The 15,407-nt window shown below is 36.7% G+C and overlaps 1 protein-coding gene across 9 annotated transcripts in view; it reads left to right on the top strand.

The window, feature by feature from the left end:
- The window catches only part of Ufd4 (ubiquitin fusion-degradation 4-like), an 831,523-nt gene that overhangs the window by 15,003 nt on the left and 801,113 nt on the right, over window positions 1-15,407 (top strand). For all 9 annotated transcript variants that reach the window (XM_090399614.1, XM_090399612.1, XM_090399618.1 and 6 more), the window contains exon 2: window positions 13,991-14,225. In XM_090399614.1, coding sequence (XP_090255740.1) covers window positions 13,991-14,225 — 235 coding nt within the window. The remainder of the gene's footprint in view (window positions 1-13,990; window positions 14,226-15,407) is intronic.

The raw sequence follows: 15,407 nt of genomic DNA, 5'->3' as shown, positions 1-15,407 counted from the left end.
ATTAGCTGGATTGTCTTTTTCTGAATATTATCAAGTATTCTTAGAGAGGATTTCGATGCACCATTCCAAATGTATGAGCAGTATATTATTATTATGTGACACCTCCAGAAAGTCCTTGAACTCATTGTGAGTGAGCACATTACTCCACTAACGAACTCGCTATCTCCTCTATTTAATCCTTCTGCCACATACTATGACACTTTCACCATTAACACACAATCTGTGTTGAGGTTTAAGTGCTGAGGACATCATGTTGGAGGCTTAATGGAATGTATACAGCACTCGGAAAGAATTAAAACTGATTTTAATACTTCCAATATTTTGTCTCAGTCACTGAGACATCTTTAGGGATTGCAAAAAATCTAATGTAACATACATACAAATACAACACAATACGCAAGCTAAACACGTGGGTGACGCTAAAGTCCTATCTAGGTGGTGTGCCCTCTATGGGCGATTGTAAGTGGCCTAGAATGTGAGGTGGGATCTCTGATGATTAATGCTTCCCAAATTTTCGGAAGTTTAATGCAACCGTTTTTTTTTAGATTTGGTTGGTTTCTGATGCTGCTGCAGATTCTAAAAATAGTCTTTCTTTTTTGAATTTACTTTGGTGGAGCATGGTGGTTTTTTTTCAAGAGATCCTGTGAGTTGTATCCACAACATGGTCTGCCAGGGCAGACTGACCATAGTCATTGTTGAAGATGTATTTTGTGTTCTTCTAGGCAGATGGTTGCTGATCTACCTGTCTATTCAAAGTACGTCAGCTTGCAGGAACAGGGCTTTATAAACTCCAGGTATTGAGAGAGGAGGGAGCTGATCTTTGGTAGAACGGATTAGGGTAACAAGTGGGGCTTAAATGCCATGTGGAAGTTGTACTTTTTTAAGGTCTTGGCTATTTTTTCTGATGTGCCACAGATGTAGGGTATGATGATGGGATTTCCAAGCTCCTTCTGAAGAGATGGCTGGGGAATGGGGGAGGAACTGATTATTTTTTTAATACTGCAATTGCTGTAGCCATTGGAGAGGAAGGTGTTGTGTATGTGGTTGAGTTAGGTTGAAAGGGTGGTTCCACCGGAACAAAGATTGTGGACTCTCTCGATTAGAATTTTAATAATGCCATATTGTTAAGTGGGATGGTGGTGGGAGAGTTTATGAATGTATCTGCCTGTGTGTGTAGGTTTTTTGTATACAATGAAGTAAAGTGTACCATTAGGAAGGCGTGTAACTAAGGTGTCTAGGAAGGGTAAACTATTGTTATTTTCCTTTTCCATCGTAAACTGGATTCTTGGATGTAGGCTGTTGAGGTGACTGAGGAAGAAGTCTAATGTGTCTGGGCCATGAGGCCAAATAAAGAACACATCATCTATGTATCTTAGCCAGATACTAGGTTTGTGAGGGGCTGAGTCTATGGCTCATTTTTCAAAATTTTCCATATAAAAATTGGCAAGAGGGGGGGGAACCCATGGCAGGTTCCTTTTATCTGTTTGTAAATTTGGTTCTTCCAAGAATAACCAGAGTTGATGACAAAAGAAAATCAGTTTTAATCCTTTCTGAGTACTGTATACATTCCATTAAGCCTCCAACATGATTAACACACAATGCCATCTACGCCCACTACCAATAGTATTTTTTGTCTGTAAATTATGTGTGTCCTGTTGATTTATGGTTTGCCAAATTTGGGATTTATACAATGTTAGAAATTATGCAGGTGAGATGTAGTGCCTTGGGCTGTAAAGTACACCAAATTTTATGGTGGCTTCAGAAGGGTGGAAAGAGAGTTAGCATTTAGAACATTGGTTATGATTAATCTTTGGTCTTCTAAATAATTGGACATGACAAGGTTTGTCAAACAAATAAAAGGAATGGAATCTGTCATCAGCAGAGCTATGGATAGGATTTGAAGTCACTGAGAACAGGTCATGTATGTACTGGAAGAGAATGGGGGAAAGCCAATTTTCCCCCTTTGGTGGGGAAAATCTGAAGGAACCATCTGTGATTGTAGGGAGCAACTAGAGAGGAAGATGTGATCCAGTTTCAAAGGGTAGTATGCAGACAAAGTTTTCTGAGCAGGCCTGTATGCCAAATCAAGATGAGATAGAAATGTTGATAGCAACTATGTGAGTTTCTTCAAACCTTTCAATGATTTGAGTTCAAAGATGGATAATGTAGGCTAGATCAGCTGTGGATTCAGAGTGGCAAAATCCATATCATTCGTTACTAATTAGCCAGTTTGCCTCCAGATGGTTTTGAATTAAGGAACGAATGTTCCAGCTTCCAATCCTTCATGTGTTTGGTTTCCATTTGCCTTCTCCATTATTCTTTGCTCTCCACTGGTCTGGGCAGTCCGGCTGCATCTTGTATTGTTTTTGTGAGTGTTTAATTTTTACATCATACAAGCAGGTTTCTAGCCATACTTGTTGATGCCCCCTGCTTTAGCCAGCCATGTTGATATGGCCCTTCCGCTAGTTTACACTACCGGCATACGTTGCACCTTTACTCTGTCTCCACACTGTGGAGGCAGGTAGGATTGAGAGAGAAAAAAATAATCTCTGAAAAATGATTATTCAAACTCCAACAAATATGCAGCGGTTTTAACATGTAAATATCAACAGAGAAATGAAAAACAATGGTAATTGCAAAAGAACCAATCTGATGTAAATTAGAATTAAATGGAAAAAAATACTGGAACCAGTAATGAAATTTAAATATCTCAGAATTTAAATATCTCAGAATAACTGTGAACAATGAAAATATAACACGGGATAGAGTAAAAGAACAATTCCTGAAGGCTAATAAATAAAATGAAAGCTAATAAATGAAGGCTAATGGAATAAAAGCCAAAAGGCTTTTGTTCTATGTTATAATATCAGGATGTTTAAATTCAACTATATGGAAAAGTAAAAGCTGTAACAAAAGTAAGAATATATATATCAGTAATCCAATCAATATTGACATGTGCATGTGAAACAACAATAGAAACATCAAAAATATAACAGATAAATACAACATGCAAAATTAAAACATAAAAATAGTTAAACAGAATTTGGATAAAAAGAAAATGAAAAGATTTATGAATAAAGAAGCAGTCCTGAAAGAAGAAAGCATGCCAAAAGCTCCTAGCAAATAAATTAGCAGATGCCCTAAAAGAATACAGAGAAAAATGTAAGAGCTAAGCTATGTGTAAAAGTAGCTAAACAAAAGTCATGGGAGGACTTTGGTAAGAATTCAGAAAATAATGAGTGTGCAGAAGATGCCATTAGCATAGTTAGTGAAACTAGTCAGTATAATCATATGTAATATTACGGCCTAATAAAACTCAATGTCAGTTATTTAAGACACAGCAAATAAATATTAGGAAGGTGGCAAAATGTTTTGGAGGCTATTGAAAAATCTTAGAAATGGAGGAAAGAGTACTGTACATGGAATCAAAGGTAACATGAAAACTGAAGATAAGGATATCCTAGATGTCTGGAGTAATTTCTTCAAAAGACTGTTAAACAAAATAAGCAGTGACAGAACAGAAGTAGAAAATGCTCAAATGTAATGCAAACAGGAGAACATATCAATACTTGAGGTAGAAAACGATATCAAATGCCTAAAATGTAGGAGGTCAGCTGGGTAGACAGTATTCAATCAGAAATGCTTAAATATGGAGGTATGAAAGTTTTGGCTACAATGCATAATTCAGTGGGGTATGGTTAGAAGGTTAAATTTCAGATGATTGGAGTAATGCTCTCATCTGTAAAAAGGGGTAAGATTTAGTGGAAGCATACTGGAGGAAAAGCTAAGAAAATTGTGGAAGAGACACTTGGATGTCAAATAGAGGTTATCGTAATCAGATTTTCACTTTACAACAGATTATTATTATTATTAACACCAGATGTTGATGGAGTCAAAAGACTCATTTTGGGAGGCAAACACTGTTACACACAAAGCCCATCAAATTGTGCTTCAAACTCATGTATCTGCATGCATCGCAATGTCATTGCAATGCATTCCCCTCGCCAACCACTCTCCTTGCAAAGCACCTACTCCTTATGCCCCTGATCACATCCTCCTTACACAGCTTCCAAGTATGTCCTCCTTGTTCTATCTCCTTCTCCCATTCTATGAAAAATTTCTTCCATGTAAACTTGGTCACAACTATTTACCAACTTAAATATTTTGATCATATCCCCTCTCTCTTCCTTATTCACAAGGCTTTGCAGACTGCATTCCTACAATCAGTCCTCATATCCCAAAGACCATTTAATGACCTCAGTCTTCCCTGGATCCTTTCCAATATATCCTCATCACCATGAAAACCAGGTGACCAAATCTGTGTACAATAATCCATATGAGACCTAATCAAGGTCTCATATTTAAATATTTCTTCTCAAAACTCATTTACTCTAGTTGCCTTTCCAAATTTAATGTTAATTTATTTAATGGTATTAATTCACAACACAAGAATAATAAGAAAATAATATTTATTTAACTTATGTGCTGATATTCCACTGGTATTATATCCAGCATCTTCAAAGCACAAAAACAGTTTGTTGCAGTACATGAACAGCAAGAATGGACAACACAAGTAACTAAAGTTCTAATTGGCGCCATATATTGTTGGTTAAAGAGAGAGAAAAAATGATTAATTTGATCTTAAAATGACTGCTTCCCAGATTTTGGTAAATCGATACAGCCATACTTATTGAAATTTGGGGAATGTTTAAAGCTGCTGCTGATTTATGACTGTGTAGCACCACTTCTGTTTTCTTCCATTTGATCCTGTGTGAAGGAATATCTAAGGCATGGTCTGTTAGTCCATAATGAAAGGGAAAATGGAAAGGGAAGATATACAAACAACTACATGGGACAGCTTTGTCCCCTCCCCCTCCCCCCAGCCAATTTCTACATTTAGAAAATCTGTAGAGAATATTCAGATTTAGCTTTTAGAGAACCAAGCAATGAATAGTCATTCTCAAACCAGTAGTTTGGCTGAGCTATATTGTTGACATGTTTGCTATTTGGCAACATGGTCCATACACATTACATACATTTTTAATGCATTTAAGTAGCCAACCCTTAAAATCCATTTCACAATGGAGCAGGAAGCTAATGACTGTCTACCCATCCTAAATACACTGGTCACATGCCTTCCTGATGGTTCATTATCTTCTTCTGTTTATAGAAAATCTACACATACTGGAAGCCTGAAGTGGGCTTGCAGCAGTGTTTGATCTCCATAGTAAGGGCTCCTTTTTCTGTTTTTCCCCCCCTCTCCTTCTGACATGCACATGTCAATCACACTGCAGCGGACCTGACCTCCCCCATTCAAAGATACAGCAGAAAACAGCTCTACAGACCAACATTATTGAACTGTATAATAATGCATCCTGAGCTGGATCATCTAGTGCTAAATTCTGTTGCCACTTACCTAGCCAGTTCATGACTGCAGGGAGACCAAGTATTGTGGTTGCAGAAAGGGGAACTGTTGAGGTCATGTATGGATAGGAGACTTCATTCCCTCATTGTGGATGACATGTTTGCAATCTGTCACCTCTCATTGCAGGTTCCTATTCTTTATTATCTCTTCCTTTCAACCAAACAAGATTTTATTGTGGATCATAAAAATTCTCTTGTAAAAAAAATTTTCTTTTCCCTTCTACATGTCAGGCCTACTGGCCTGTTACAGAGCTAACTTAAGCCCTTCTAAGTCATACCCTTCCGAGGGGTAAGGTGACTAGCCCTGTGCCTCTTGGTATATTCTATGGCTGTAACTGCATGTGTTCACAGGGCCGGTTTGCCTGCTTGCGGACGAAAAAACCCCAGATAAACTGGGGAGAAAAACCCTGCTGTCCACAAGACCGGCTAACTTGGCTACGTCCGAGAAAGATCCTTAAGCTCCTCATGTCGGCGACGAGAATTGAACTTAGGACACTCTTTTCCCATGCTTATGGTTGCAAAGCACATAGCCACTAGGCTAACCATGTGGATGCAAAAAAAAAAAAAAATGTAAACCATAAAAAGCAACAAAAATCCTACCAAAACAAAATTGTTAAAAACCTACCAACATTAATTCTTATCTCCCCTCCCCTAAAAAAATGTTTCTGTATCAACTTTACCAACATTCATGGCCTAATAGCAATATATATTATGTGCAACACCACTGCAGTCATCTAAGTGGAATTATTATTCCTAGCAGAATCCCAGCCAGAAACTTCCACAACCACTCTTTGTCTCAACTGCCTGAACTAGGCATCAAACTGTTCCTTCTGCTACAAGAGCAGCATGTGTGAATTCATCAGAACTGACAATCATATCAGAGATGACAAAACCTTGACCCTCCCTCACTTTGATTTGGCTTGAAATTTCTTTGCCATGACAACCTGTCGCTTTCATTTGCTAGCACTTCCCAAACCAGTAACTACTCTAACCTCTTCAACTTTCTCTAAAGATTGATTTTCTGCAGTCACAAATTTTGCTGTTAGCAACAACCTAACACAGATCATCAATCTCTCTATCATAATACCTGATAACCTTCTCTACCAAAACAATATATTTTATATAGAGGAACAGTGGCGCACTCAGGATTTAATCTTGGAGGGGGCCGAGCGCTCAGGATTTAACCTTTGGCGGGGAGCCGAGTTGAGTAGACGTTTTGCGAATACACACCTACACATCGCATACGACCTATAACTGAGCATCTGCAGTGATCGCTAATTCATAAGTAGCACACAACATAAATAAAAAAAAAGAATTTTAATTAGGAAAAGATTTTTGGAAATTTTTCTAGTGTTTTTTCCTTTCTTTGGGGGTGCTCTGGCCCCTTGGCCCCCCCTCTGGGTGCGCCACTGTAGAGGAAGTTGTCACGTATTCTGATAGTGTCGCTTTTGTTTCTGTTCTATTCTGATAGAGAGATTGATGGCTGTTTCTCTTCTCTTGACCCAAACACCTACTCAGGCTGAATAGCAGAAATCATCTTCCCGGGAATAAAGACTTTCATCCCTCATTCCACCCAAAATTTCTAGCTATCCAGAATAGGGCAGTGTGGTAAGTAATGATTCCTCTCTTGCAGATCTACTTAAACCCCCCCCCCTCTCTCTCTCTCTCTCTCACAGATGTACAGGTTCTGCCTTATGTGTACCTATAAATTAAAGATGCCAAGAAATTATATTCTTGGTTTAATCCTTTATCCAAGTGTAAGCAAACAAAGTTTGCACCTGAGGTAATTTCAGGACTGGGCAACTTGTATATAGAAGCTAATGATTTCATATCTTTACCCAGACCGGTTTCGACCTTTATTGAGGTCTCATCAGTGGGAGCCAGACCTAGAAGAGATACCAAGGTTGAAGTAATGCAGAAGTCATATTTCCATATATGAGTATCCAAAATGTGTCCCACCTTATTATTAAAATACTATGGATTAGAGATGTTGGAAATTTTTCCACTTGGTTATACTATAAATTAAAAATACCAAGAAATTATATTCTTGGTTTAATTCTTTATCCAAGTACAGCAATACCTCACATAGTCTGGATTCACTATAGTTTGGTTTTAAATCCTAAAAAATTAGTACACAAAATTATTTTTTTATACATAAATGTTCGGTTTTTTTCCTTTACACAGTCAAGTCTCTTTTTGTGCGGTTTATTTTTATGCAGTTTTAAAGTTATGCGATACGATATTTCAATTTTTTCAGGGGTTCCCCATTGTATATGTATGTACCTAGACTCGGCGAGAATGTAAACGCGGCATTATATTCAACGTCTTAATATGTAAGCTATGTATAGTACGAGTAAGCAGTGGACATGTGTGTACTTTAATGTTGAATTTGCGATAATTAAATTTTAATACCATTTAAAAAGCTACATAATGAGTGCAAAAAAACAAAACAAAAAAAAACGTGAAAGTGATTCTGTCACCAAGAAACATAAATGGCTCACTTTAGAACAAAAGCTCGATATAATAAATCTTCATGAAGACTGTGCATCCTTTGCTAAAATAGGCCGTGAAATAGGAATGGACGAGTCATCTGTTTGAAAACTTATCAAAAAAAAAAGATCAATACAAATCGCAAGGTATGGCTAGGGCTTCTTATTTATCAAAAATAGTGACTAAAACCAGAAGCACTTGAATGGTAAATATGGAGCGGCTACTATCCATATGGGTCGAAGACCTAACTCAAAAGCGAGTTCTGCTTAGTCAAATGGAAATTCAAGCCAAAGCATTGTCTTTACAATGACTTGAAGACTATTGATGATGTAGAAAACGAAGGTGAGGAGACTAGTGAAAATTTTGTGGCAAGTCGTGGGTGGTTTTTTCGTTTTAAGCAATGAACTGGTATTCACAATGTTCGTATTGTTGGCGAATCTGCCAGTGCAGATAAAGAGGCTGCTTTAAGATATCCGAAGGAATTGAACTATTTTTGCCCTACAACAGAACGTTATTGCAGAGAAAAAGGATTAGATTTTATTGATCTTGGATAATGCACCCAGTCATCCGACTGGTCTTTGTGATTTAAATGAAAATGTACAAATAACTTTTCTTCCACCAAATACAATGTCGGTGATCCAACCAATGTGCAGGTGATGATTAAGAAAACAGTTTATTGTCATTGTTCTTGAAAGGTTGTAGTTATTTGAAAATACTTTTGAGGAAGGATGCTCCAGAAGACAGAGGCTTCTGGAAGGAATAAAGGAGGAAGAGGGGAAGCAGTTTCAGTGTGTTGTCAGCAGTTCTACTGAAAAGGAATGCTGGGCAGCTGCTGCTCTTGTTTCAACAGGCCAAGTGGAAAATGGAGGAATGAAGGTTAAGGTTGCCAGTTCAGTGGAGCAGTGACTATTGAAGTACCTGTAACAAATAGAGTGTTGAAACGTAGCATTTGTGAGAGAGAGGCTGAAGTTAGCAAATAACTGCAACCTATAAGGAAACTATCCTCTATGAGCTGAATTGCTTTCTTCTTGACACCGTTGATAGTTTTTAGGGAGGTTTTAGGGAAATTGGATTTGGGATTTGTATAGTTAGTGACTGAATGGATGAAAATAGCAACTTGAGTAAAACAGTATGCCTAGTTGTTTAGATGCTGAGGAAACGATTGATGTGTTTATATGAGGAGAGGCTGGAGGTAAATGTTAGTCCAAGCAGAGAGAGAGAGAGAAATCACCAGAAGGATTGATCCTGTCTGGTGATTTCTGTATTACCGAGGGTAAAGATAGGTGAGCCAAGATCTCTTTTGCAAGATAAAAGGCAAGACTGCACATTTAAAGTGATGAGATAGTCTGCTCCCTGTTGAAGCATGGTATGTAGATCATTGTTTAAAGCATTGGTTCAAGATGATCGTTGAAGCTCAGAATGTCTCAGTACTGCATGGTTTATCAAATTGAGTAAGATAAATGGAGGGTACCGTCATCAGCAAAGCTGTTAACAGAATTAGTGGTGATTGATAGTAAGTCATTGATGTATAGGAGAAAGAAGAATGTAGGTGATAGAACAAAGCTTCATGTCACTCCTGCATCAGTGGTAAAGCCCTCATGTCAAGTGTGGCAGCAGATTTCTCCAAACCTCTCCGTAGCTTGTGTCCAGTAGTGGTTGATGTAGGCTGAGGTCAGCTGTGGACTTGGAATGGCCAAATCCATACTTATTCAGGTGATAATGATTGTCAATAGGTTGACCGTAGACTTCATTCCCCCTTTTTATTTGGAAATAAAAAGGGGGAATGAAGTCTTTTTTTTGGCTGGATATATGACTGCTTCCACTCTTGGGGATAAGTGTCAGTAAGTATAGAAGATTGTAGAGATGATAGCTCTCGAGTACAATGGAAATGTATTCCATTGCAGGACTGGAAAATCTTAGTCAAGTTGATTAGTATTCTTCTGATATTTTTTTTTTTTTTTTGTTTAAAAAAAAGTTACAATTCATGCAGTGCTCGGATTCTGAAGCAGTTTACCTTTGTCTATGTAGGAGTTGGAGGAAAATAGTGATGTAATGGTGGTACTACCATTAGGATGAAATAGTGGTTGAAGTGCAGGTGAGCAGAAGTTGTGTCCATTGGTCTTAGTAAGGGACCAGAAGGCTTTTTTTTTTTTTTTGTATTTGACAAGGATGCAAGTTTTTTACTGTTGTCCTTTATGAAGTCAAAATTTAAATTTGATGATGATTGTTTTACATTTATTGTGTGCTTCAACATAGGCTGATTATAGATGAGGGTTGGAAAGTCAGTGGGAATTTCAGGTAGAATGGTTAATGCTTCATGCCATTGAGGATAATTTCTTTGACTTGCCCAGAGTAGATGTTTTCATCAAATGTGTGGAAGCAATAGTCAGACCATGAAAAGGATGAGTAGAAATTTTGGAGATCATATTACTTGCTACCTTTGTAGTGCCTAGAGATATGAGGTTGGGATGGTTGGAGAAATGATGTTCTCTCAGAGAGGAGACTTGCACAAGATTGTGACCTAAGTTACCAAGAGGACAGGTGACCTCTTTAGTGTATCTGGAAAGAGAACTGTTAACAAGAGATCAAGAGTATTAGAGTGAAGAGAGTTATTAGTGATTCAAGTAAGTAGATATACAATTTGTATTAGGTCATTGCTTATAGCAAAGACCTGCCTATCATCCAGCTTGGTCAGAAGTGTTGGGGGGGGGGGGGGAGCCACTTTGAAGTTGTGGATGTTAGTCACCTAGGAAGATGACTTTGCTATTTGGATAGCTGGATTGCAGATGGTTGAGCTTCATCAAGAGATAGGTGAAGAGATCAGAGTATTTTCAAATTTTGGAGATTGGCAAATGTAGCAGATGAATGTTACTAAATGGGGCAAGAAAATCTTGAGCCAGAGGAGATAAGCAAAGAATGATTCTAAATTAGCAATTCTGCGACAAAAATGTCAGATCTCACAAAGGCACAGATGTCGCCCTTGCAGTGAAAGGAATCATTACGTGTGTAATTTTGACAGTGGTAAATGTAGCTGGAATTTCGGTTTCTGTCAAGAGTAGGTATTATAATCTGGATGATACCACAGATATTGGTAAAGCACATGTGAAAGAGAGTTTTAATGGTGATTTTGATATTTGTTGGGATTGGTTTCGAAGAGAAGATTTGGCTTAGTCATCATAGTATCACTATCAATGTATGTTTCATTTATGGTTGATGGAAGCATACATTGGGGATGTGCAGTGAGAGGAGATACTCTTGGACATCACATCCATACAGAGAGTGACTTTGCCATGACGTGGCTTTAACAGTGCTTCCCTCATTGCTACTTTTTCTCTCTGAGCGTAACCAGAGGAAGTGAAGGGGAATATGTTGCAGCAGGATTATGTGCCAGTTATCTCTTGACTTGTTACTGACATGTTCAAAGTCTGTACATTATCTAATGGCTGGCCTGTAGAACTTCTGTTTTTGCTTATGTACTATGAATATGGAGGAGGTTTTTGGTCTCTTAAGTATGATTGGCATGCTTTTGAAGGGGTTAGCACTCTGCATGGAAAAAAGTGGCAGGAACAAACTGGAGACCAAACATGGCATTTGCCATTTCACTTCTCCAATAAGACAAGTGGTGATGTTTCAGCAGGTGAGTTTGTCTAGTTAGTATTTCTTGTAACCAGGAAGATATCCTTTTGCAGGAGAATACTTGCTGGAATTCATCTGAGTCCCTTTTGTGGAAACAGGCCACACCATGGGAAGGCAGGTTTGACTTGACAAGGAGCAGCTGATTGTATTTAACTTGAATAGGTTGTAGTTTTTTCTATCCAAGTGTTACTTATCAAAAAGACAGTACATCCCTACCTTGGAATGTTGATATTTAGTACTTTGTGATACATGAACATTGTTGATACATTGCCCGGATATGGCTGCCAGGGTTTCTTCTTGATGGAGAGGAGGTGGAGAGGCTCCAAAGACAAGTGACCAAGATGATAGCAGGTCTATGGAATGAACCTTATGAGAACAGATTGAAGATTTGTGGGTTGCAGAAATTGGTTGATAGGCAGAAAAAGGATGATATGTTTGAGATGTTCAAATTATTGAAGGGTTTCTATAAGATTAATTCAGAAGATATTTTTGAGAATAGGACTGGTGGTGGGAGGACTAGGGGCCATACATGGGAGCTAGGTTTTTTTACTTGGAGAGTGGTGAATGAGTGGAATAAGCTACCAAAGTCTGTTATGGGTGCCATGACTGTGAATGAGTTCACGGCAAGGTATGATAGATACTGTGTGAATGTCGAATAGTTGTTCTTGACATGATGTTAGGGCCTCCCTCGATGAGTCTAAGGACTCCATGGAGTTGCCCGTAATAATAATTATATCCAAAGAGATAGCCTGTTGGAAAGTACCACTGTTATGTCCTCTGTTTTCTCTATGTAATCCAATTGGATTTTATTTTATTTTGTAAACCATGGAGCACATTCAAACCTTTAAAGTGTAATATGTACTATGGATTGTTTACAAACACATTGTCAGTTTAGTAAGGAATATGATTGTGATCATTTCCCTGAGATAACATATCACCTGGACATCTTCAGTCAGTAAAAGCGCACCTGTGAAACATCATCTTCCTCATCTGCCAAAGGCCAGGTTGTGGCTACCACAAATGATAATTTTCTAGTCCAGTCTATTGGCAGCCAAGTTATTGAACTTTCTGTAAGAGTTCAGGCCACTTATACTCTTGATGTTTTCTTCCATTTCTTCTGGGTCTTTCCTTCTACTCTTCCATTTTGTAGAATTTGAGGAAACCTGTTAGTAGGCATTCTGTATGCATGTCCATACTATGAAACCTACAAAAAAAAAAAAAAGTTACAATAAATAAAATTTATATTTTATTTATTGTAACTTTTTATTGTAATTTATTGTAAGTTCAAAAATAAAATTTATATTTTCTATCTGTAATAAAATAATTTCAATATATTCTAGCTATATCTAGAACACATACACTTTATTTTATTATACATAAAATATTTTATTTTATTATGGATTGGAAGAGGAAAAATGAATTGCGTTGCATGCATTTTATGTTGTTTCTATATTAATTGAAATATGGCATCTGAGTGACATGGTCTAATATTTGAATCCTGTTGATTATTGGAGAAGTTTATATCATTTTTAAGTTTTGTAGAAAGTTTTTACCTTGGGTATATATTATGTTAAAGATAACAAGCAATTTTATAAGCTAGGTGTACAATCCTTTTTTCCCAAGTAAGCAAACAGGCAAGTAAGTCAAGTTTGTGGCTGCATTTAGTGTAACACTATCTTTAACATTTTTAAGTTTTGATATATGCAGAAGCTACTTCCAAAACATGTTTGAGACATGCCTGTAATTTTCTTTGAATATATCCTGAAATGAAGTTACACTTTTGAAGGCAATAGAGTCCTAAAAATGTCATATTTTGGATCAAGCAAGTGTATGTTTATCTAGAACCTTGTCTCAAAGAAATCATTTCATTCTCTTGAAGCTGATTCTTAAAAAAATTGAAAATCTCACAATTTTGCTTTACATATTTAAAATAATTAATTAAAAATAATGAAGATGAATAAAATTCAGTTTTGATTTCTTTTATGTCAATATGTATATATATATTTGTAATTACAGAACTTAGAAAAACAAATTTTAGTTAACTTTTGATGCTAACCAAAAATTTCTTAAGTAATCTGAAGTTCTGTGACACTTTATAGGTTGGGAGGGCAGAAATGCTGATCAAAAAGTATATCATTATTTAAGAGGATCCGCTTACTGTATACTAACCAGTTTGATTTTCATTTTATGCACATAATGACAGCTACTTAAATACTGAAAATAAAAGGAAGAAGTTTAGATCATTTGAACTAAACTGAACTATAGAGAGGTTATCTTAATTTTATTGTGACATTTATTTCTAATGTAGTCTGCATGTATTACAGAATGGTATAGCCAAAATATTGTGTATATTTTTCTGTCATAATTCTGTTTTCCTTTTATCTTCAAACAAAGAATAACTTTTTCTTGTTCAAAAATGTTTTTTTTATATATATTTTAGTTGTCCACCACGTACTTTTTTACCTGCTCTTTGTCGTATATTTTTGGATGAATGTGCACCTGATAACGTATTAGAAGTCACTGCTCGAGCTATTACTTATTACTTAGATGTGTCAGCTGAATGTACCCGTCGTATTGTTGCTGTAGATGGTGCAATTAAGGCAATGTGCAATAGATTAGTTGTTGCTGATGTGTCGTCACGCACAAGCAAAGATCTTGCTGAACAGTGTATAAAAGTAGGTGATTTTGCTTATCTAGTGGATTTCATTTATTGTAACATATGAAAAATTGTAATTACAAGATTATTTTAGAATGGTGCACAATTAAAATATTTTATCTTAAAATTTAAGGAACCACTATTGTTACATTATATGGTAATAATTTTTATCTGGCATGGTAATACTTTATATACTACTGTTGTCAGTCATCTTGTTAATTAAATATGGAAATACCATAGTTGTTTTTGATGAATATTGGATAATTATTATAATAATAAGTTGTTTGGTAATTCGAATATATTTTTAATGTAATACAAAGTTCCGTTTGAATTGTTTTGTCAGGATGTTAAAAAAAAAGTAACCTACATTGAAAGGAAATTGCAAATTTACATTATTTCTAAAATGCTTGAGTGAAATTTAATTCAGTAATTCTTTTTTTATTTTTTTATTTATACTGAATATGTGGTAAAGAGTTACTCATTAAAGGGTGCACAAAATTGCACCATATAAAAGATGAAGACATCAGAAGAGAGTAGATATTTACAATGTAAATGGAAAATATCAGGGTGCTTAAGGGTCAAAGCTGTATAACTGAGAGGAGACCTCCACATAGCCTTTAAAGGAATGCAGAGAACCGACCAGGGCTTCTGACCTAATGTCCAATCCTCACCTTCTCGTGGTGCACCCTGTTGGGTATCTACTTTGATACTGAACGAACGAGGATGGTCTGGCAATTTTGGATTTAGCCGACCAAATTGTATTCTTATTGGTTAAACCAAAATAAAAAATGATGGTACAACATGACAAAATTTCATGCCGGCTGGGGCGTCGCCCGGTTAAACAAGGCCCCCGTTGTTTTCGCCAGGGAACCAAGGCGAACAGTGAAAAGTCAGCTACTAGAACAAATCTGAAAACAAACCCCAACTCAATATCACCAGAGTTAAAGATCGGTACTATCAACGTAAGAAGCCTGAATGGCAAAGAAATGGAGCTAGCTGAGGAATTAGATAAGTACCAGATCGACATAATAGGGTTGACTGAAACAAAAAAGACCAAAACTGGTGAGATCTTTCTGAGCAATAAATACAAAATGTTATATTCAGGCAATGACAATCAAGGAAAAGAAGGAGTAGCCATAGTATTCAACACAAAATTCGAAGCTAATCTTCTTGAATGGCAGTCAGTCTCAAGTAGAGTAAT

Source organism: Typopeltis vanoorti, chromosome 10 (assembly GCF_054136105.1).
Source record: "Typopeltis vanoorti isolate ZY-2024b chromosome 10, IOZ_Tvanoo_1.0, whole genome shotgun sequence".
NCBI lineage: Eukaryota > Metazoa > Arthropoda > Arachnida > Uropygi > Thelyphonidae > Typopeltis > Typopeltis vanoorti.
Note: the sequence above shows the minus strand (reverse complement) of the source record. Positions and strands in the feature narration are given on the sequence as shown.